The sequence below is a fragment of the Clinocottus analis genome, unplaced genomic scaffold (assembly GCF_023055335.1).
Source record: "Clinocottus analis isolate CAN_PGR_092001 unplaced genomic scaffold, fCliAna1.0.p SCAF_12, whole genome shotgun sequence".
Lineage (NCBI taxonomy): Eukaryota > Metazoa > Chordata > Actinopteri > Perciformes > Cottidae > Clinocottus > Clinocottus analis.
The window spans coordinates 12481526-12506218 of NW_027175843.1; the positions used below are offsets into that span (position 1 = coordinate 12481526).

At 40.4% G+C, this 24693-nt stretch overlaps 1 protein-coding gene across 2 annotated transcripts in view; it reads right to left on the reverse strand.

The window, feature by feature from the left end:
• Nucleotides 1-2813: 2813 nt before the first annotated feature.
• The window catches only part of galnt13 (polypeptide N-acetylgalactosaminyltransferase 13), a 34582-nt gene continuing 12702 nt past the window's right edge, over nucleotides 2814-24693 (reverse strand). Inside the window, exons 4-13 of one of the 2 annotated variants that reach the window (XM_068572526.1) lie at nucleotides 22927-23093; nucleotides 22235-22442; nucleotides 20546-20716; nucleotides 19739-19856; nucleotides 18481-18661; nucleotides 16612-16751; nucleotides 14051-14149; nucleotides 13204-13338; nucleotides 12899-12928; nucleotides 10211-10396 (exon numbers count right to left, since the gene is read on the reverse strand). In XM_068572526.1, the coding sequence (XP_068428627.1) occupies nucleotides 10211-10396; nucleotides 12899-12928; nucleotides 13204-13338; nucleotides 14051-14149; nucleotides 16612-16751; nucleotides 18481-18661; nucleotides 19739-19856; nucleotides 20546-20716; nucleotides 22235-22442; nucleotides 22927-23093 (1435 nt within the window). Of the gene's footprint in view, nucleotides 5908-10210; nucleotides 10397-12898; nucleotides 12929-13203; nucleotides 13339-14050; nucleotides 14150-16611; nucleotides 16752-18480; nucleotides 18662-19738; nucleotides 19857-20545; nucleotides 20717-22234; nucleotides 22443-22926; nucleotides 23094-24693 lie in introns of those variants that run through there. The other variant, XM_068572525.1, reaches the window with a different exon arrangement.

Genomic DNA, 24693 nt, shown 5'->3' on the forward strand with positions numbered 1-24693 from the left:
TAACCACGAGCTGAACCCTCACTGGAGGCAAAGCTGCATCTGATAACGACAGTGATGCAGCCACACATGAGGAATTATTCTAGACACAATCCTTAATAGGTGCACTTAAAAAGTATTGGTTGAGTGTGTGCTGCTGGTTTTTCTTTCCACAGCTGAAGCAAAGACCTTATTAGTCGTCACTGTGGTCAGAAATAGCATCTAAACAGGAGTGTTTTGTGGAACAGCTCCTGGAGATTGATGATTGATTACTACACAATTACTACTGAAAGCAGCAGGGCCCCTTCTCCTAATCACTGCTTTCGTCGCTAAAAGGAGATTATCACATAGAAGAAGCTTGTTAATGGCACTTTCTCCCCTGCGAATCAGTAAAAATTACACGAGAGATTGCAAGCATACATTAGACATTTGTTGGTTGAATCCCTTGGCTGGTACACTATGCTATTCTGTGTGAGTGAGTGTGTGGGTGAATGCCGTCTGTGGCAGTAGATCTGACCCCCACTGAGATACTGGCCTCAAACTATATCTAATTAAAGCTGCTATTCAATGCAGGCGCTCTGGAACTTCAGGTCCCCTGAACAATTAAGTCCAGGATCTCTCCTCTGGTCTCAAGTGAGAAGAACCCCCCCCCCCCCTCTCTCTCTCTCTCTCTCTCTCTCTCTCTCTCTCTCTCTCTCTCTCTCTCTTACACTTACACTCTCTTATACTTACAGATGGGCGGGCCAGGCTAGCCAGGCTACTGTTTCTACTAAATTACTGGCATTTAACACAAATTCGGAAGCCCAAATCTCAGTCATTGTCTTGTGGTCATTACAACATGGCCGCATGCCTGGAGTGGTGCACTCTGCCAAGGGTCACAGAGGTGGCTTTGTTAAACTCAAACCCCAATTCTGCATTTAAATGATCTGACTGATTAAGCATATTATTCTCATCATCCGCTATACTTTCAGATTCATGAATTTCAGTATTTCTGGCGGCGAGGGGCTCTGCTGCTGTGACCAGATGGTCAATGGTGGAGAGTAACGAAGAACATTTACTTGCTTCTCAAAGTAAAACCTAACATTGAAAACATGAATACAGTAGAAAACCCCTTACCAAAAAAAAAGGTCACGGATACTTGGGGCCATCTGGTTACAGATGTGTATGAGTTGTCCAACAAAGCGTGATTGTGTTGGTGCTTTTAGTTAAATAGGGGTTTTGAGTATTTCTTTCACTGTGACATAAAGCAACACAAAGACACTTCTATGGTCTTTTGTATTAATTTATTTATTGTATCACTGAGCATAATGTGGCCTCATAGGAAAATACCGTGATTCTCTTTTATACCTCAGGTTTCCAAATACCCTCTGAATGTTTTGGAGAAAAACAACAGAAACACTACAAACACTACCAATTTTCAAGGAATAACTTAACTTAAAGTCTTCACTGAAAAAAGAATGAAGGAATTCTACCGCATGTAAGATGGTTCATAATCGCATGAGGCCAGGGGATTAAAAACATAGCCGTAATTATACTTTTACGAAGCCCATGCTGTATAATTTCCCGTAGAACTATACCTCCTTCACGTTGAGAAGCTCTGATCGTGTGAGACCGCCAAGAGCTACAGTGAACCACAGATACCCAGAGATAAGGCCTCCATTAGTGCTGTTATTTTAAAGAATCGTACCCCTTAATGGACTCCCTAGGCCTAGCCACAGACCCACTATCTTATCCTCACAGGCCCAGTTAACCAACTGGGTTGGCTTGCTACAGGTGTGAGACGGTCTGAAACCACAGTTGGTCCTTGCAGGGCTCCTGCTGAGAGTGTGGTGAGGCGCTAAAGTGTTGTCAGCTCCACAACAACAGCTATTATTACCTCTGTAATGGCTACCTTGGAGAGGTTTACAAATATGTTTTGAAAGCCTAAGTGAGGGAAATGAATAGAAGCAATATGCAATATATTAAGAGTTATTAAAAAGGGAATATCGGAAACTACTTTTCTGTATTTATTGATCATTCCCATAAACAAAACAACTTGTATAATGTAATAAAACAACATAATGATAATAATATTGTAGTGTAGTGATTGGTTGGAGTAGTTTAACATTTTAGGAAATATTATATCTTATAATATATAATATAAAATCTTGTTTGAAGGTGCAAAAAAAGAAGCTGGTTAGCTTAGCGCAAAAAAAAGACTAGAAGGTATTGTTTTCACACTTTCACACACAATGTGTTAATTAATGATCTTTAGAGGTGCTAATAATAGTATGTACTACCTTACAACAAGCTAGCTGTTAACCCTCAATTCCAGTCTTTATGCTAAGCTAACAAGTTATGGCCGTTAGCGCTATCTTTCACTTAACTCTCGGCAAGAAAATGTCTTTCCCACAATGTCAAACTGTTCCTTTTATCAATTAATCCATGAAGATACGTCTTTCAACAAATTTGTTAAATCCCTGACGTCAGTTTTCAAGCAGAAATGTCAAAATGATGAGAAATTCATAAATAATTTTAAGGAAATATTTACTTCAGCCCCTGGTCATTGGGATGTTCCCCGTTCGGTAATTTCAATGAGGAAAATACATTTTGCCTTTCAGATTTTTAACAAAGCAAAGGTCGCCTACAAGGTTGATCCTTCCTCGCTTAGTTCTACATAGAATAACGCGCTGTGTGCAGAAGTGTCTCCATCAGCTGCTGGCAGGCGCCTTTGCAGAGACTAAACACAGAGGAAGGTAGTTCCATTACAATGTAGTTCTTCCTCCTGCTAAACTGTTGCTGCAATTTACCGTCAATCCACTAAAGCCAGATAATGAGATGTACAGGGGTCTTAAAAGCTTCAAGAACACGGTTTATTGAACAACTGATGTGTTAGTGTGATGTGTTTGCGTGACACTGAAATTAATACTAAATCTTTGTTCAGTCGAAGTTTGGGGTTGTTTTTTTTTCTGCAAAAAAGGTACAAACAGATAACATCACTTTGCAACCAGTACATTGAAATATTACATTCCTATTTCAACACCATGCACTTTAGGAGAATGAAAAACAATAAATGTGTGTGCGTAATATGAAAGCGTTGATTGATGTTGAGTCTGAACGCCAAGTAGGATTTAGTCTCCGAGCAGCATTGATAGTGATTCCCCGTAGTTGCTCCCTCATGGACGCCCGCCTGCGGTCCTTAAAGTGATCGGAGAATTGCTTTCGTGGGGCCGCTGATGATTTCCAAAACACACCGCAATTTCAAAATCCAAGGTAAGCAATGGTTTTTATTACCACAATTCCAAATAAAACAATGCATTACCTCGTGATCTTGTTACCATTCAGTGTCTTGGTCAGGAGTGTTCAAGTTTTACAGCATCTTAGAAAAATAATTGGTTCTGTATGTACAACAAGAACAATGGTGATAGAAACATGTTAACAGCTTTATTTACAATAACGTTGGTTGCCTGATCAACAATGTAGTGGAAGTCACATTTGCATGTGTGATGGGTGAGTGTTGATATACTGACTTGACAGTAACTAAACGTTTGATCAAGCATTAATATGACAGTGACATATTTATGAGATATGACAATTGTTGAATATAAATATCCAGTTTTTGTTTGTTTTTTTTACTCAAAATGAACATTCTTCTTTTTCAACACCAAAATAAATGAATTATTTTCTAAAAACCAATAAACCAAATACAAAACAACTTTCTAAAGGCACACGTAACTATTCTGTTCCAAGACATCGTGATTTCTCAATATATCCGTCGCAGGAATCAAAACCTTCAGTCATGATAACACAGTGCAGTTTAAGTATCTCAGAACACAGTTGTTATCATGTCGGGAAAACATTTACATTTATTCAAAATCAATTGTATCTACTCATAGAACAGTTTCGATTACTTGCTACTTCCTTTCCCGCCGCTGCTTCTTTCATTACATCAATTAGTTATTAATAAACTTCCGTACAGATCCCAAGAGCTTTCTCGCTTTTTCATCTTGTAATTCCTGTTTCATTAATCTGTGAGGATTTTCGAGCTGCACTCTTCTAATGTATTTTAGATGATGGTTTGAAATGTTTAGGTTCCTATTTTTTCCAAACATTTTAAGAAATCCACCTTAACAACGAGAGCCCGGCCAGGAAATCAGCCAATATTACCTTATCATAGGTATCGTTTTATCTGCCTACATGTAAGCTGTGGTACAGAAGTTCCAAAGACATGTTTGAGATATTTTGGAAACTAGTGCAGTGGCCACTCACTGCGTTTTCAAGAACGCTCATGACTCGTTTAAAGTGGCTTGTTCAGCGTAAACCCAGCATTCAGCAGCAAAAGGGAACTGCAGTCATTGGGTTGAAGGCTGTAAGTCACTTATTTATTCAAAGTTTATTAAAATTGAACTTGTCGCGTGTCCTTGGGTCCAGCAATGCACCTGCCAAGTTTGAAGTAGACCAGATGGACAGTTCACAAGCTATTGAGAAGCACACACACACACACGCACACGCACACACACACACACACACACACACACACACACACACACACACACACACACACAGATTCCTTATTCCTCCTTTATAGTTGATATAGTTTGCGCTGACAATTGAACCTTGCAAATGCTGTTTATCTTCTTTAATAACCACATTTAAGGAATCCTGATTTATAACATTTATTTTGTTTTTTGTTTAGTTGAAAGCATATTTCAACATGAAATAACAATTTAGTTTGACATACGTCATTTGTTTTTGTCTTGACTTCTGTACTTATTTGGTTTCTAAAAAAAACTAAAAATGGTTTCTGGAAGCGGCATTAATCAGGTTGATAGCCAACATTATGTAAGCTTGTTAAAAAAATGACGTTCCTCAGCCAGCAGCGCATTACGGACATTGACGGCGCCTCACCGCACCTAAAATGTTAGCTGCCAGCTGCTGTGGGAAACTCACACCCAGTGGCTCCAAGCTTTGACACCGGTTCAACAAATATGTCGGCAAAGTGTTTAATCCCCTATTTAAAGAAAATTAAAAATATACAGAATGTCGTGAAATCTCCCTATAGTTTACATTTCCTTGCATCAAAATTGAGGGCATCACATTTCAGTTTGACTTGAAAAAAACAAACAAATATCAGTGCACGTACAGCATCGTTATCGGAAATGTCGAAACCTCAATTATCAACATCGCTATCAGCTTCTCAAATCCAGTACTGGCCGGGCTCTGTTATCAACATCACTTCCGGGTATGTGAAGGTAACTCAGACACTGATATGGACAGAGGATGAGCTGTCTTGCGTTGAGATTGTTCCTACATGTACAGTAGTCGCCGGTGCACTGCATGTGCACAACAGACGGACGGTCACTTACAGGGCAGACCATCTCAGAGACGTGCCTGGCAATATTGGCTATCGATGCACTTCTGTTTAATTGTTTGACAAGCAGCTAAGCGCCAGTCTGAGCAACACACTGGCTGCACGGCCAGCAGAGTGCTTTGACTTTCATGTTCTCCATGCACAGACCTCACACATTGTTCTCCCTGCTCGGACACGCCGAGGTCCCCGAAGCCCCGGCCTGTCATGCCGCCTGAGCAGCAGGTGCAGCTTCCCTCAAACCTGAGGCGAGGCGAAAAAGGAGTCGCTTCCATAATGGAAGATAAGCCGATGCAGCCTGGACATTGTATTCACTGGCCAGGCTGTTACAGGAAGAGGCGTATGGTGTGCTGTGGGAAGAGCCACCTGACCAGGGTGTGGAGAGCCAGGACTGGTTAGGATGAGGACAGAGCGGTGGGGGGGAAGAGAGGTGAGGCGAGGGATCAGGCGCTCAGGGTCATGTTACGGAGCAGCCACTGCTGAGCGCGGCTGCCGTTGCAGTCTCTCAGGGTGGGAACCATCTTGTCCTCCTCGGACGGCATGTCCAAACACTGGTTGCTGTTCACATGCAGCAGGGTGAGGTGCTGGAGGGGAAGGACAAAGACGCAGGCAATTAGATGTGAATACGGGACATATTGATACACAAACATAATATTTAACAAGAGACCTATTTATTGTTAATGCTTTCTAGTTGTAATATCCCACTACCCTGCCTCATTGACTGTATTTCTGGAGAAAGTGGAATCCACCTCAATGACGGAAATGAACCTTAAAAGACACACTTCCAAATATTGATTTCTCACATTTTCCAAAAATACCGTTCGACACAAATAAATGGCCTGAGCTTGTTACACTCAGTAACTGGAGCTGGAGCAAGAAAAAACAACAAGCACATCAAGGGTGCAGGATGTTCAAGTCGAGTCTTGCCCCTCATACAACACAACATGCACTGAGGCTGCTCGGAGAATTGAGGCGATTGTTCTCCGTGAATGATTGTTGAACATCGAAATATTATCAAAATACAACTCGCTGCAATAGTTTGCACATTTCGGAGACATCAAATGGGTAGCTGCAACGTACAAGGTTTGCTAGTAGCACTGATGTACAAATGATAAGCAACTCCTGAGTCTGCAGCTTACAGCAGCTTTCTGATGCTTTCGGCTCAGGGTTTTAGTTTGATGTTAGGAGTCCAAACCAGGGATACAATGCCAGCAAGCATTGGAAACATTGGAGGTGCGACCAGGTGGTGGGACAGCAAGAGGAGGTTAAAATTCCTGCCCAGAGATATCAAACCAAGAGGACCAATTAACAGACATGTTCTCATCTTAACTCTGCAACAAATGACTTTTTAAACACTTGGGGGCAGAAGAAAGAAACTGTGAAGACAACACTGACACATTATCTTCTTTTTAGACAATATGGAGAACACTGCCTTTTACCACATGGAGTGAACATTGCCTTTTACCACATCAGGGTGAGTGCAACATTATCCTTCAGTTTTTTGTTGTGTTTCTGGTGAGTTGTATGTACAAGATTCACTGTCCTTTTAGCTCCGTGTTGAGTCCCTACCAACTCCTCAGGACATTCTCTGACTCTTCAGCGGCTTTGCAATCTAAAGACTTTATACTTGATACAGGCACACCTTCACGTGGCCTTTAGCTGGCCTGTGTATGTGTGTGAATTACCACCTGAATGCTAATATTTTGTTATTTATAAGCAAAACAGAAAGTATGGAAAGTCACTGCTTCTCTCATTAGGCTGAAACAATGTTAAATTCACCGAAACAAAAGGTTAAAAGAAGATAACAACCAGGCTCCCTGTAACATGTATCATGTCTTACTGGGACACCTTATTAGAAAACAGCCATTATTTATGTGAAGTAACACCTTAAGCCCATTGTCACGTCCATTCATTCTCCAACTGTGTAATCAATATAATTGGTAGTTAATATATAAGAGCAGAACTGTCTCAGATAATAGCATAGAAGACAGAACAAGCTTGTTTAAAATGTCCAGACTGGAACACCCCCCACTAACAACTAACGACACTGGACACTTTGAACGTTTGTCATATTATTCTATCACCCTAAAAACAAATGATAATCATTGATCAAAATCCTCAAATTGAATATAACGCAATTAATCAGTACATTTGAATAAGGTTATTTTCTTAATAAATTGAAGCTGTCAGTGCGTGCCTCCCTTTGTGTAAGACAAGAGGCAGAGCAAAGGTTTCGACAGCAGTGAAAATGTTATTTTAGAAAGGCTGAAAAACAACACATATGAATTGAAGCTGAATATCTTGTTCAATCATTTCTTTTAAATTATTTTGGAAATAATTACATCTACCTGTTTTTCGAAAGATTTTGGAGGAAATGTTTGAAACACACATGTCGGAAACAACCCCATCCAACCACTGGCATCAGTAAACATATTAATCTAGAATCTGTTTCAAAATCTGGATAAACATAAAAAAAAACAACTTTTTGTTGATCTAGAGTTTGGATGTCAACATTATGAATGACGCGTTGCACTCTCCGGTACAGCCCTAAGCAGGAAACCTTCATGCATTGTAATGCTTGGAAGTGGAGGGAGCATAACGTATCGCACAATAAGAGACCGGGTGCAGACAGTGTCACCAGTTATCTTGGCATTAAACAGCAGCGCACATATGAAAAACACATGTGAACATCTATAAACACAGCAAGCATGAGCATTGGCATTATTTATCTTGCGGTTGAGGAATATCATTTTTCATTAAAATAAGATTATGCTTTGACTGTTGACTGAAGATATTCAGACTAATGAGCACACAGACACGTTCAGGCCATGTTTGATCTGAAGCTATAAAACACAGGGGCCTGACATTCTCTGCCTGGATACAAAGAAGTGTGCCCGCGCTCGTGTGCACACACACACACACACACACACACACACACACACACACGCACAGAGTCCGTTCTACAGGGCACATTTGTTCAAACAGAACAAGAACAAAGAGAGGATGTGATGTTCGACCTCACACACCTGCCAAAAAACTAACAAAAAGAACAATAAGGTGGCTCAAAGCTACAGACTTTTTACTCTTCTTGTTTAGTGAAAAGATTTTAGCAGCTTGAGGTAATGGCTCTGATTAATATTTTTGCAGAATTGGCAAATGAGAAGCAGTATATTCAGCAAGTACTTCTCTCTAAAGGCGTATCCGCACATGGAGCGCCTGCGAACCGAAGGTAGATCTAATCCATCAATCATTAATACCTGGCTTAGGCAATAATGAGACTAGTATTTGTTCATTAATTCAAAGATCCAAACCTCCTCTTGTGGCAAAGATGGCAGAAGAGGAGATGGTGGAGGGTAGAGAAAGCATTCCACATTTAATGAAAATACTAGAAATCTTGAGGTCTTGTCCTTTGCTGGTAATTATTTCATGCCTCCTTTGGGGCAGAGAAAAACTCCCATCTCAGCCTCCCAGCAAACCAACTAGCGTCTCCGGAGCCGGGCGCTGAGTGTGTGCACAGCTGAGACCAGCTAATTAAATGAGGATGGTTTCTAACCGTAAGTCCCGGTTGACGAACATTATCCTTTTGCCACCAAGAAGCACAAGGAACTTGCTGAAAGGCACAAGAGTTCCTGTTTGGTGTGATTGTGTGCTGACTCTGGTGATCTAGGGCCGGGCTGCATTTTATTGTGAGAAACTGGAAAGCCTTCGTCTCAAGGCGCAGTCAGGCAACAGTCTCATTTTCTGTAATGGTGCCCTGCTCTTGTGTACTTGCTCTCCTCTGGTGCTGGCTATACCATGAGGACCTCTGAGTGTGAAGAGCGAATCAGGCCATCTAACAGCAGGTCACTCGCAACTCAGACACACACCAGCAGCCATGGGGGCTCCTTACCCAATTTACCCTGCTGGCACACAAAAAAATGTGGCATGCTGCAGAGAAATTGCTCTGTAGTTTTTTGAGAGACACGGTACAGGACTCTGAGGTGCAAACAGCATATAACTCAGCAGAACGAAATAGGCAACGGAAAAAAAAAAAAGACCGGCTGGAAAAAGCAGGAGAGCAACACTGAAATGGAACAGAAATGCTGAGCCCCCCTCCAAAAAAAAAAACGTCCTCACAAAAGTATGTAAATAAGCTGCAGGCCGAATGGTGAAAAGTGCTGATAATTGGGATTCATGGGATTTACAATATCTGCATGGCGCACAGTGCACACAGCTGCTTCAGACCAAGAGGAGAGTGGCCTGAGAGGCCAGGGCCATGAAAGGCAGGTTCACAATGAAGGATCACTTCAAAAGAACTTGCAAACAATGGTAAGCCCATTTCAATTAGTCCTGCACATGTAATCAGCTAAAAATAAACACGTCCTCCTGCATCTCGGGCATCTTTCACCCGACGCAGCCGGAGCAGGGATTTTCACATCGAAATAAAATGGAAAATAAATGTCAAATAAGATCTAATTTAGCGTGAAGACTGGATAAAGGTCTTGCAGATAGCATCTTCTACACGGAACCATCTTGATGGGACATTTGTCATTGCTCCATGTGCCTCTGCCCCTGTCTTCATACGTTCCCCCCTAAAAGGTCACCGGTAAAAGCTACTTAGTGCTTCCTAAAACAATTTGCATGCACATTCGGACTAAAACCTGAAAGATCAACATCATAACAACAATCTCTGCATTCATCGGCCCCTCAGTGTCACAAACAAGAAAAGAACAAAACAAGAGCTAAAAAAAACGCTACACATGTGCCTACTAAAGCTGGAACAGGTCAAACTAATCTACTTCTAACAACGCTCATGACAAACTGCATCACTACTGAGCAGCTACAATGACCACGAGCTTCTGCTCTCAGGCTCATCTGTGCTAACCTGCTCACCTCAGGCCCCACAGCTCAGAGGAAATAATCAGTGGGACTGAAGTAAAGGCGTCTAGCCACTTCCAGATGCGTGTAGTTGTGGAGGACCCAGGCCTGTATGGGACCTTTGTTACAGTGCTCCACTGTGGGGCCGTAGGTGCCGTCCTCCAGGCGGCTGATGGTCAGACATGATTGGGTGATGATGTGGAGGAAGGTGTGCTTCTGCGGCGAGTCGGGAGTGAAAGGGACAGACGATAGAGAATTTAAGTCCGAGAGTCATTCGTTATTGTTCGATGAATCTGTTCTCCAAAGACAGTTTTTGCAGTTTATTGAGAGGTGATTGTTTTTTTCAATGACAGTTGATTCAAAAAGTAAAGTCGTTTATTTAGAATGTTCAAAACCTGGACACAGGGTGCACCGTCGTTATGAAAGACAAAGTTTCACCAGGCACAACTACCATATCAATAATTGATTAAAAAAAAAACTAAAATAAAATAATGTATTGATAGATCTGTAAAATACAGATGATAATAGTTTGAAAATATACAGTAAGAAAGATTAGATAGGCAAATCACAGCATTTTCTTTAGCATTGGTTAGCGGTTTTGGTTTTACCCCCTTTTTTTTAAACAATATCACCTATTTAATAATATCACCTAGTTTTGTTAAATTCAAATGACATTTATTTGTGTATTGCATGGATTTTAACATACATTTGTCTTACCAATGGTTTTATCACTTTCTGAAAAAATGTTTTTATTTGACATAATTTTGCTTCACCTTTTGATTAGTTAGTGATTAGTTTGATTAGTTTCAGATTTGTTCATTCGATTGAGGCAACCCAAATGTAATGGAAATGTGTAATATCATCAATGCACAGAATGCATGCAAAGTGTTAAAATGAGAATATTACTGATCTCTACTCATATTACATGGAGGTGATATTAGTATGGAGTTGTTGTCGTTGTTGGTGTTTTATATTTTGTACTTGTACTTGTTTTCACATGATTTACCGACACACCTGTCCAGTTGTGAGAACAGGAGAACACTGAGGAACAAAGTCTTACATTTTGGCAGCCGACCTATTTTGAGGAAAAAACACCCGACAGCTCTCCCTTGGTAAACAATACAGTAATGAAATTGTTCCTATATTCCCTAATGCAAAACTTCACATGTACCACAATAAAAAGCAGAGCTGGATCAAATCTGCAGATTTTCTCATTTTAATTTAGGGGAATCATTTTGACTGCCTCGACGTCTATCCATGTGTGTTTGTTGGACACAGAATGAACACATTATTATTTCTGGCTGAAAGAAGAAGAAAATGAGGGAAGGTGGTCCGTTATGGTAGTGAATGAACACATCAGGAGTATGGAGGGGTCTGGTATTCCTGTGAAAGTGAAACTGATGAGCAGATGAAATGTTAATGGTACTGTAGTCACACAGGAGTCGGTCCCCGTCCATCACACCTGGGCTTAAAAAAGCTTGGCCACTGTCGGAGGTGAAACCTCCAATGCTGTTTACAACTGAGACCAGTCCTCTTAGTTTATGAATTATTCAGGGTTTTTTTCTCTATATTAAGAATGCACCCAGAGAACAAGGTGTAATGAAAGGATTTCTCCGAGGGTTTGTTCGCTGCTTGATGGAAAGGCCTCCCGGCTTCCTCTCCTTGTCATACCTACATGTCAGCGATAGGAAATCTCAATCACTGAGACATCAAACTGTATTCAGGGCTTTTCTACCCGTCTCCCAGCGGTTTAAAAGAAAACACATACATTGTTAATATAAAAGATGCTTTTTGTGTTGTATAATCCATGATGTACTTTGAGTTCGGAGTCAACAGGGGTGGAGGAGAATATGTTTGTTGTCCTAGGGGATTCAAAATGTCTCCATGCTACATCTGTTTTGACTTTCATTGAATAATGTCATTGCAAGAATATTACAGATTGCATAACCAGGAATATTAAGTAAAACGTACCTGTGCAGGTTTTTTTGGCATTGACATTAATCTAATCTTTGTTTTCATTTTGGCGCTACTATATATAAACAATGAGTCACTCAAACATTTATATGTTGCGTAAATGCAGTAGTGTCTTGCCAAAGTGCACATTACAGGCCTCGAGGTCTGTAATGTGCCACACGACATCACAGAAGGCATTCGGATTACTTTTTTTGTTCAAACTGGCAGGTGTTTCTATAATTTTGTACACAATTATACGGAAGATTAAATAGCAGCAACAGCACACAAACCTACACCCTCCAGAATGACCATACAGGGGAATCAACACTTCGCTAAAAAAAAGATATTGATCAAAACATTATATATATATATATATATATATATATATATATATATATATATATATATATATATATATATATATATATATATATATATATATATATATATATCATTCATTTTGTTTTGCAGAAATGGTGTGTTAGACTGAATGTGTTTTATATATATATATATATATATATATATATATATATTTGCTGACCTTTTTTTGTAGTGAGTCAATAAATATAATTACTTTTAAATAAAACATCAGGACCAAAATCCATTTTAAAGATTCAACTTCAATTTTCTGCCAAAAAAAACGATAAACCATAAATCATCTACTCTACTGACATTTAAACAGAGATTTGGGGTAAATCACAACACTCAAATCACAGGACTCAAACTATGGAGCAATATTTAGGGAAAATGACTCAAACAGCTTACCTCAAAATCATATTCCCACTTGCCAACATACTAAGTAAAAGGAGAGAACATGAGAGGAGAGACACAGATGCTGGAGAAAGCAACTTCTGTGCAGCTAAATAAACGAGCATCCAGCACCATCTGGTGGCAGAAAACAGGTACTGCGTTTCCTACTCTGTCCCCAAATCCTCCCCAATGGCACAAATAGCAAACCATATCATTCAGTATTTCATCAAAGTATTGTTTTTAAACATCAGACACTAGGAAGCAGAGAAAGGCCGTCTGGTTATGGATTATTTGGCTGCTACGGGGAATATGAGTCCTACCTCGGCGTCGTACTCGAACATCTGATTGCCCTTCATGTGGTGACACTTGAGCATGACGACAGGTCCATTGAGGCGGGAGACGTCCAGACAGAGGTCGTCTGTCCTAATTTCTTTATCTGCCGTGTAAGAGAACACCTGGAAAAACAGATGTCTCTCTCAGAAGATGAAACATCAATGTCATGGCTAGAAACGCGTACAATCAATGTGCTGCAAAGTGTCTTTGATGAGAAGATATGTGAATGAGGTGCTCACGCTTATTCAGGATTTTGTTTAGATTTACAGTCCTCGTGGTTTTTGTGGAGCCAAGTCAAATTCAGATTGTCTGTGCTGTACAAAATGAGGAGAGTTTTATTGCTATCCCTCCTCTTGTCCATGTTTTTCTGTTATCTCAGGGTTGCATTGAGAGTCTCAGGATGTGCAGCGACGCACAACGTCGCATAACGGGGTGCAAGGACAGAGGGAATGAGGATTAGACCAAAGTACAATCAAATTCTTGGCACTAACCATCCTTCACGATGACCCACAGCGTGGAGCCAAATCAACAAAGGACGTTAGAGTCAACAAAGAGAAACTTGGCAAAAACCCCAATTAGAATTGAAAATCTGTGGATTGACTTGAAAGTTGTCAATTCACACACACTTTGCATCCAACCTGATTGAGCTCAAGCTTTCACGCAAAGACAGAATCCTGAAGCTCATGTATCCAGGGTGAAGCGGTATCAAAGGCTCGGCTTGTTCAATGTTAGTCAAAAAGAGATGCATTCATACAAAACAATGCTTCTAAAAGCATGTTGTTTGCACATTGCTTTAAAGCAGAATCCAGACTACAAACAATACATATTCATCACCTGGTTTCCACCCATGCCGTGACAGTTGAAAAAGCCAACTTTCTCGTTCTCCTTTCTCCCCATGTTGTCCACACACTGGTTGGTCTCAACATTTCGGATCTACAGGCAGATAATTAGAAGGGAAAAAAAAACAATTAAACGTTACTTAAATTTGAATTTGAAATTAACTTTCGCTCTCTTGATGGGCTAATTTCATACTCATTAGCAACTTCACCAAACAGAAGCCAGTCACATCCTGTTCTATATTTCTCATTAGAAGTTAATCACGTCTTTTACAACCCCTTTTCTTTGTTGGTTTATAAATGTCTTTTTCTTTATTTATCACACAGTGTTGATGATGTTTTGGTGATACGCTCAGATTTTACTTTATGGTATTATACTATTTTCTGGTTCCAGCTTTTCTTTTGCATCTGAAATAGTAAACACAACAAGACATTATTATTGTCTATTATAAATAACTGATCACACACAAGTCAATGCCTCATGGAAAATGTTCCACGGAAGATGTTGTGGAAACTTTCTTGACACACGTTCGAAGTGGCAGAAAAACTGACATTTACAGTGGCCACCAAAGCCAACACAAAGTGTAAGCCCAAAATAATCAAACAAGTAATGTATTTTCAAACTGCAATCATGAAAAAATGTCTGCAAGGGTCCACTGTTTGATTCCAAAAGAAATGAACAATATTGGCTAAAAAAGCTACAGCGATTGGTCAAGTACTGTAGTTGTTTGACAGAATCGTATTCGTAATTTCATTTTAATAATTTTAAATGCCAAACATTGGCTGGTTCCAGTTTCGTAAATGTGAGGAATTGAGGCTTTTCTTTCTCATATGTCAATGTAACCTGATTATCTGAAGATGCCTCCTTGGGATGTGGAAAATTGCATGGTTTTACTATTTTTCTGGACATTTCAGCACTGTGGCTTGATTATGATGAGCACATGTTGATGGTCACTCGGGCCCTGTGACCAATCCCACGTCTAGGTTTTTGCGAAGGCTCTCTCGTGTATTTGAACCAGGCTAATCTTACATAGATAAAGAGCAGTGACATGTGATTGGATAAAAAAAATGCTGTTAAACAGGTCCAAAGAAGTCATACAAGAGGCCTGAAGGAGCCACTACACATGTAATGTATATGTATATATATTTTTTTAATTATATATATATATATTATATATAAAATAACTTTGTGATTCTGATTAGGCCTTCAGAGAAGGCTTAGAAGGGCCTGATGGCCCACCACTAATATATAACATGCATTGTGTAACCAATTCAAACTCTACATATTATCTTTGCTTATAAAGATGATTGGATAAAAAGCAATCTGACTGCAGAGGCTCAGTAACCCCTCTCACTGACTTCACAGTCAACTCAGCTTTCTAAATTCACTCACACGTTCACAGAGCTAAAACTGAACTTGCTCTATATGTCGCCTGAGCGACTTATTATGCCTCTCACGCAGGAACAGAACGGCGTCCATAATTAAGTGATATAAAACCTAATGGTCTCAGCTGTTAAAGAAATGCTGACTGTGTGTTATGGAGGATGATAATCAGTCGGGAGAGGTCTGCTTTAGAGGAAGATGGGAGCTGAGGTGCTGCAGTGGCGAAACAAAACGAGAGAGAGAGAGAGAGAGAGAGAGAGAGAGAGAGAGAGAGAGACAGAGAGAGAGAGAGAGAGAGAGAGAGAACCAGCTTGTACTGCAGTACAGCAGAGCAGCACAGATTAAAATCCTCTCATCCTCAGCTGTATGAATGTTGGAGGATTACGAGCTCATTTCCCCATGAGTTCTTCAGCTGGCATTACTTTTAAATGGCTATCGTACAGACAGCACACGCTGCATGTCAGTGCTGACTTTATGCCGTCGACACGGCGCTATGGGCGTCAAGAGGCAAATTCAGGTCGCTCAAAAACTTTCTGTGTGCAGGGAAACGAAGTAATAAAAAGGAACTAAAACTTCTATTATCTTGAAAACAATTAGCCACGAGTTCTCACGGTTCCGCTGCAAATTATCGCACAATTCCCACAATCCCCGTTCTAATTTCTAAAGGAACTACTTTGTTTGTTCCATCTCTTTTAAAGTGGTCATCTTACGAACTATGCCTTGAGATCTTCAGAAGAGGAGAATGAATATTTTCATAACAAACTATATATCACCCTGTCTGAGTGAGACTTACATTTGCACTTTCTTGTCTAATAATATTTTTTTGAACAACACAAATCTTTGCCATGAGACTGTGTAGAATGTTTGAGTCTTATCTCAGCGACCCAGCATTCATAGCAGGACTGTGTACACATCAATACTGACTGCACGGACATCCCCTTGTTTGTTTATGCCACGCGTTCAATACGAACAGCTGGGAATGTTTGTTTTCATCTCGTTTCGCTCAGCTTCTGCTGGATCCTAAGATTTTCGGATTTATCTCGCAGCGATACCGTCTTTCTGAAAACACAGCCCAGAAGCTGCAGGGACATATCTGACTGAATGCAGAGGAAGGCAGCCTGCATCTATCATTTAGCCGCATTACGGGAGATCAGAGTATACGAGAAAGCTCATACTTCACCAAGTGAGTAGTATCTTCTTGGGATCTGGGAGTCTGGGTAGATGTTCTCGAGATACCAGGAAAATGGTTTGCACTTCAAGGCCTCACGGAGGTCTTTACGGGAAGAAACGTCTCCGTAGTCCACCCGCATCACGCCTGCAGACGAGATGTCAAGACAGGGATTTAGCTGTATCAGCGAGCATCATCAGTCAATGTTTATCTGAGTATTTATTGAATTCAGAAGATAGAAGAACCTGCACCACCGAGACAAAACACCAGAGGGACCCTTCATAAGCCTCTTTTTTTTTTAAAAACACTTTGCAACCCTACCTGAAAATATAGTCTGTGTGGGTGGTCAGAGAAGGTCCACAGATAAACACACAGAAAATCACCTAATTTCTGCAGCGAGAGCATGTGAGGAAACCAAGTCAAACCTAATTTAAGCAAACTGCTCCTTCAGAAATGCACAAATACAACCATTGTGGAATACTGTGTGCCATGATGCATGCTATTTTAGCCAACATGGAGACTGCATAATGTATCAGCTTTGATGCAACTGAAGACTGAGGAAGGATTAGACAGCGACTGGGCACAGACACTTACAAACACATTAGGCAGATGGTTTCTCCCCAGAATGCCTCTTAAGGACTCATAGCTTGTGTGTAGAAAGATCCAGGCTGGTAAGTTATCATGAAAGAGTGTGATTGCAATAAGGGGAAATGCAATACAATCAGCCAACGTGTAAGCGTGGTGTATTTACAGCAGACAGACAGACAGACAGACAGCGCAAACAGCACCTTCTGTAACTCCTACAAGGCTTTATACTTTAAACTAGGAAATAGACATTTTGGCAGATGAAAGCTAAGAGCTGAAGGCCACTCTCCCTTCGCTGGTTCTCTATTTCCCCTTCAATCTCCCCCCCATCTTTGTTGATAATGAGCATCACATGTAGCAAATGATGAATAACCTCTTTGATCTGGAAATCCCAAGTGCACATGAGGGACGAGGAGAGGGATGCACTTTTAATAGGATCACTAGATGCCACTCCCAAACTCCGCCTGAGCAACATACTATGTTCCTTTGTGCCAATAAGTGAGGTCTGGTAGCAGCGTGGCCCTGATCCTTCTCCCTAATGTCCTCAAGGAACAGACGGTCATTTCGGGCCCACAATAAGCAGAAAGACTCATCCATCACAACCGTGGCTCCGTCTGCAGCCTTGCCTGTAGGACTGAGTGGAGGAGAAAGGTCACAATTTGAGCCATGAGGCTGGCAGATTACGGATGATCTCTTATAGGTTAGCTTGCATCTAAAACACTTAAACGGAGATTTCCGGGACACTGCTGTCCGCTAAAGGGTAATCACAATTCGAAGTCGACAGATGGAGAGGTACTCATCTCTCAATCTGCACTGTCCTATTGTTCCAGTTTGTTTGTGTGTGTTTGAACTTTGTCGAGGAGAGGTCCGTGCTGGAGAGGAAATCATCTTAGATAGAATTTGTTTGACTCAGGAGCAGTTACAAATGTGTCTGAGAAGAAGAAATGAATTAAATCCAGTTTGGAGATGACAAATGCAGCATTCGACTCCAAATGAGAAGTAGAGTAAAAGAAGAAATATAAATTCTTAAATGAGGAAGATGAAAAGTCCCATGCTTAGACAATGAAAGCATCCAAGAGAGCAGACAAGTCTTTCCTTTTCACACCAATTTGCAATTCTTTTATCAGCCAGCACGTAAGTAGCAAAGAGGGGCGTACGTCTATTAAATCCATGACTGAACTACGCATTCCCTGAAACTTGCAGCATTCCTATCAGAACCGTGGTCCACGTGTGACGCTACTATTCCAGAGGCAGAAAGCTTAAGCCAGACAATGGCTCCGCGGCTCTGTACCTGGTGATATGATATAGAAGAAATCTTTGAAATCATCCATCCAGACTTCAGCCAGGCGCCTGTTGTTTTTGTTGATGACTTGGCCCGTTCCTCCGGGGAAACTGTATGGGGTGGCCTTCCGGAAAACATGGCCCACGTGTGAACATGTTACTATTTCCAACGAGCCACCGCACTGCCAGATCTGCAGACACAGACACACAATTAGGCTTTCTATAGTGTGAGGCATGACAGCAGACAAATACATTCGATACTAACTGATTAGTGGGAAACAGACAGTTTCCTTATTTGACCGAGCCTCCATCCTTGATGCTCAACAAAGAAACGTTACCATGCTCCTAATCTGCAAGCAAGGAGGCTCAAGCCAAGAAACTAGAGATCAGATTCTTCCCAAATACTTAGATTTCATGCATCAACTGAAGACCTGATTAAAAACAGCATTAAACAACTTGTCTGCTCTTCTTGTGTTTCATAATATATTCAGGAGGTTCCTTTGCATTATGTCTAAATTCCCTTTTAACCTCCTTTTAAAGTCCATGAGATGGAGGGGGTCTTAAGCCTGGACTTGTTGTTTTTTTTTTTAGAAAAACAACACATGGTTTATTGTCTACTTGTGTGTCATTTTTATTCTGTAACAATGAAGCTGCAAATCAATCATTGTGCAATTTGATGTAAGTGAATGATAACATGCAGACAATAATTGATGTTCAAGTCACAATAATCCTGGGAATAAATAATTGCAATTTACAATAGTATCCACGTAATCATAAATCTATGCTTGAAACTCTTAAAATGTCACTAAAATATACTTAAATGATATTTAGTTAAGAAACAAATGCATTTATTACAGATAGGATTCACTGTGATCATAAGGGCCACCTGCATAAATAAAGGATGAATGCATTTAAACATTGTGTGAGTCTGTCCTTTCTTACATGACAATCCCAGAAAAAAAAGAAAAAAAAAAATCAGGCTTGATTTTGATCTTCTCCACCATGATAGCGAACTCTTTCTGAAATCACTCCTGTGGCGAAATTGTAATAGGGTTTTTATCGCAATCTGCAACACAAATAAAAACGTATTTTCTCTTTCCCTCACTTGAATTTTAAGTGGAAGGGGTTACGATTCAAGGAAAGATGCCAGTGAGGGAAACATGGTTGCGATAACGGGAGATGGCATGTTCCTGTTGACATCAACCAACTCTGGTGACGTGATAACATCAAGATACGGACGCAGCCTCCCCAGTCTGTCTGTCACTCACTCGAAAAGACATTTCCAGGTTCTCTCCGCCCCAAATATCCATCCCTGGATCGTAGCTTCCTATTTCTTCAAAGTATGACTTGTCTATGGAGAATAATCCTCCTGCCATGGTGGGAGTCCTGCAAAAAAAAAGCAAAACAATACTTTTGCAATATTAATTTATGCATTACTAAATTTATTAAAACCTTAATTTAACTCTGAGGAACGTTCAGAATATAATAGAAGACCAATTTGTTGGAAAATTTGAAACAAAGCCTCAGAGGGGTGATTACTTTCATCTTTTAATTCATTCTACGTTAAAGTAGGCCCTTAATTAAGGATTGTGTTGTTTGCTGGGAGTGATTTGCATACAGATGACAAATTGTGCTTAGCTTTGTGCACTGTGTGTACTGTCAGTAGAGTTTCTGGTTTTCTATTAATAAAATAAATGAGCTCAAACAGACTTGGGCTTCAACCGAGCACAATCACAACTATCAAGATTATATTTAGACAGTTGTTTGCATCAGTGGGTTAGACAGAGGAAAAACTATCTATTTATACCAGCAAGATAAAAATGGCACTTTTCATGAGAGGAGTTTGGGCGGAGAAATCGCACGTCTCTACTGTAGCCTACTGTCGTCCCAGATAACACTGTTTGCTCACATGAGAAACTGAGAACTAAGTTTGAATTTACAAATAAGTGTCTTCCACTTTTTTTTTTCTGTGATTTGACCTCTTCTTTCTAATCAAAATATCTTACAGTTCGCCACACATTCCTCGAGAAATGATCTAGATTGAGCTTTAATGGAGGACGTTTGTATTTGTGTACTTGACAGGCAGAGTTCTGTCCCCCTTGCGTCGATCCATCTCCCGCTGGGGAACTGGGTACCAGCGGAAATTCAGCTTCCAGTTGAATCCTCCATAGGTCATGTCTGAGCCTGCCATGTATTCAAACGTCTCGTCGCTGATGACGTCGATGATAGGGCACACCACCGCTGACCTGAAAGACACAACAACAAAAATACAGTGTGATATTCAATGCTTATATAGAAAAAAATGTAATAAACATCAGAAAGGGAAATCAAATCAGCTAATGGTTTGTGTTTTGAAAGGTAATGGAAGCCAAGTGGTAATCTCAACACGGCTGCAACTAATGATTATTTTTCAAAATAGAAAGAATAGCTGGATGATTTTCAATTAGCTGGATGTTCACTTCAATCACGTCGATTAATTGCTGAAATGAAACAATGACAATAAAAAGTCAAAGTAGATCAGAGAATGAATGGGAAATGCATACGAGCATTCATACAGCTCCTATTCTTCAGACCACTCAAAGCGCTTTCACATTCACACACTGATGGCACAGCCTTCGCAAGCAATTCTGGGTTCAGTATCTTTCCAGAGGACACTTCGACATGCGGACTGGAGGAGCCGGGGATCGAACCGCCTAACGACAAGTGGATGACCCGCTCTACCTCCTGAGCCGGCCACCATTGTTCTAACAAGCATCTTCAAATCTCTTGTTTTGTCTGGCAGACAGACCAAAACACATATATATTTAAATTAAACCGATATTAAACAGAGAAAAACAGCAAACCCTCACATTTCAAGCATTTTTGATTGATTGATTAATCCATTATCAAAGTTGTTGTTGATTAATCTTTGTTTGAGGTCTCGACTCGAACACTTGATGTAGTTCCGATGCTATAGCATCAAAACAAAAACCTTCATCTGCATCAAAACGACCTGCAGCATCAATCATGTGAATTTGCAGTTGAACATACTGTCTACTTTCTTTCTGTGCCAACTCATCAGTCTGCGCCCATAGTTACAAACATCAATACTTCTGCAGCAGCATTCAGTAAAAGTGTAATGGTTCTATGATATAATTGTGAGTCATATGACACAGATTTTTTCCAAAAGGAACATTAAAGACCTCAGATATGAGATGGGTTGCAGGAGAATCGTTATCTATCCATTCAAGTCACTCCCACAAATACACACAGATACACTTAATGTTTTCTTTGAAGAAATCCTAACATAATACCTGAATGTTCTGATGAATAACACCATGTCACTTTAAAATATTATAATAAATAATTGTGTCTGTTTTTGTCCACTTTAATCTTGACTTCACCAGCTTCTAGTAGCTCCAGTTTTAGCACAAATGAAGCTAAAGTAATTGGAGCTTTTCCTCAGAAGAAGCAGACGATGCAGAGTATCTTCTCCTATCAGCAGCGTCAGGCTCCAACAGTGTATTCATAACTGATCGTTTGCTGTCCCATCAATATTCAGACAGAGCTTTGGCTCAAGCACTCGATGATGCAACTGAAGTGAAATGTGATAATGCCAGTGTTATTAAAGCATGTTTTAGAACTGCACAGGCAAAAGATTAAAGAGATTGAAAATGAGACGATCATAAGCACCCAGGGAGTCGAATGCAGTCCTTGTTTTGCATCACTTCTTAAATATCATCATTAAATTTGAATCATTCAGCGTGGCCCATTTTAGCGCCTACCTGTCCTCTTTGATACGCGCCAGCAGGGGCTCCAGCCAGCCGACGGTACACTCGCAGTGAGCATCCAGGAAGGTGATGACCTGCCCTTTGGTGGCGGCCGCGCCCCTCAACCTGGCTCGGATTAGACCTGAACGCTGCTCCATCCTCAGGATCCTCACCGGCACCTCCAGAGTCCGCGCGTAGTTCTCCAGTTTCTTCTTCAGGAAGTCTGAAACAAAACAGGCAGTTCAGCAAAAGGTGCACCCGTAATGAAATTCAAGATATCGGAAGTAATGTATGTATTTGTCAATCAACTGAAACATTACTTAAATGATTCATTGATTTTGAGAATTGTTATAATTTTCTAACAGATTTTCTTTTTTTAAAAATTAAATTTTTTGGGGGTTTGAATTGTTGGTCGGGCAAAACAAGAAACCTAAATAATTTAAAATTGAGCTCTATGAAATTAATATAACCATCACTACCATCACTATTTTCTGATACATGTCAGACCAAATGATTGATGTATTAAACATGCATATAATCAGCGATTAATTGATGACATACAAAAATTGTTAGTTGCGTCTTATTTTTCATACATTCCAAGCTCTGAGTTTTGTGTCCCATGTCGTTTACATTGATGATCAGCACACTCGAGCTCAACATCCTACATCCTCGACTACAGAGTTAAACCGTGAGTGTAGACTTCCAACCTCGCTCGCTGGCGTCGTCGACGAGCACAATCTCCACGAGCAAATGTCTGGGGGAGCGGTTGATGACACTGTGAACTGTCCGCAGCAAGGTGCTCCACGCCTCGTTGTGAAACACGATGACAATGCTGGTGTTTGGCAGCTCATCCGGGTACAGCTTGGTCTTACAGCTGATGGAGCAACAGTTAAAAACAAAATGAAATCAGTGAAGCAAAGTCAAACCACGAGTGTCACTGAGCTCCAGGGAAGAGAAAAGTTCATATAAAAACAATGACAAATATCATCTACTGTCTGAGTTTTGAGTCGCGGTTAACCGTTTCTCGATGAAAAATAACATTGTCAAACCAAAAAGTTATTTTTAATCATTCACTTAACCATAGTTGTTACATTCTTGTCAGGTCCCCTTGTGGGACCTGACAAGAATGTATGATTTTCCGACCCCCAGGTTTGAAACCACTGTTTTAGAGTTCTAACTAACAGATAGTTATAATTATAATGAACTATCAGCCTATTTCATGTGAAGTAGAAAGAAACATATAAAATGTAATATTTCTGGTCACATATTATCCTTTAATCATAGAATCCCACACATTTGTCGCTTTCTAGCTTCTTTATATATAAATGTTTTGAAGACACATTTTATAGACCCAATAATTAATTCACTCTACAAAATGAAAAATAATTTGTTGCAGCTAAACTAAACTGAACCACGACCCATGCAAAACCTGAACATAATCATTTGTATCTCAATGCCTTAATCTAGAACATACCTGGTCTGAATATATTGCTCTAAGACGGCAGTGTTGTAATCACAGTGGTTCTCTACACCCGCATCTCACTGTATTAGATGAAATATGTCTGAAAAGAGAGTGGCTCCCGCTGCTATCATAGAGCAGAAACATTGTCGCACGAGATTCACTGACAATCATCTCCAAAGAAAGTAGGAAACGTAAAACCGGTGTTGACAACTATGTCAGCACCTCCGTCTAAGCCAAAGACTGATAATGTGACAAACTTTCAACGGCGTCGTCGTGGATGAGGTTGAATAAGGAATGAGCTGCGTTACAGAAGTGGATGAGGTGGACGGCCGAGGCAGGAGGACGAGTGGGGGGAGGCGACGGAGGGTGAAAGAAGCCATTGGAGCAGACAGCATTGCTAGTTCAGTCCTGTCTATTCAAAGTGACAGTGCTGACTGACACAACTAGGCCAGGAGGTTGCCTTCAAGACAAAATGTTATTGCCGTTCACAGGCAACGACCAGTAATTCTGCACGGCTCTGAATAATTTCACCGCACAGCAGGATACATTTTGCAAAGCTAAGCTATGTTCTGCAATAAAACTGCTGTAATATTTATATAGAGGGAAGGATGTAGCCATAATGGACAAAAAAAAGCGTTGCAATCAGCTGAATGTTCACTTTATCTGAGTAATATAGGTCTTCTTTTGCGCTTTGCAGGCAAAATTATCTGCATATTTGCATCGACGTGTTGCCGAAAGTTACACATGTTGGTGTTTTCTTGGTATGAGCAAGATTTGCATAAAAATCTGTGTAATGTAGGTGTGAAAAAAGACATTATTGTGGCCTATTTCTCATTGTGTATCTGACTGGCAGAGCCTTTGGCATCCACTTAATGAAAGTGCTGTAGAGAACTTGTGTTCAGTTGGAATATTTAAACATGAATCACTTGGATAATGTCTCCGCAAGAGGCGAAAACTGGTGCATATCAGCCGCCCGAGACGAACACGCTCATGTTTCACACAAATTGCTCCT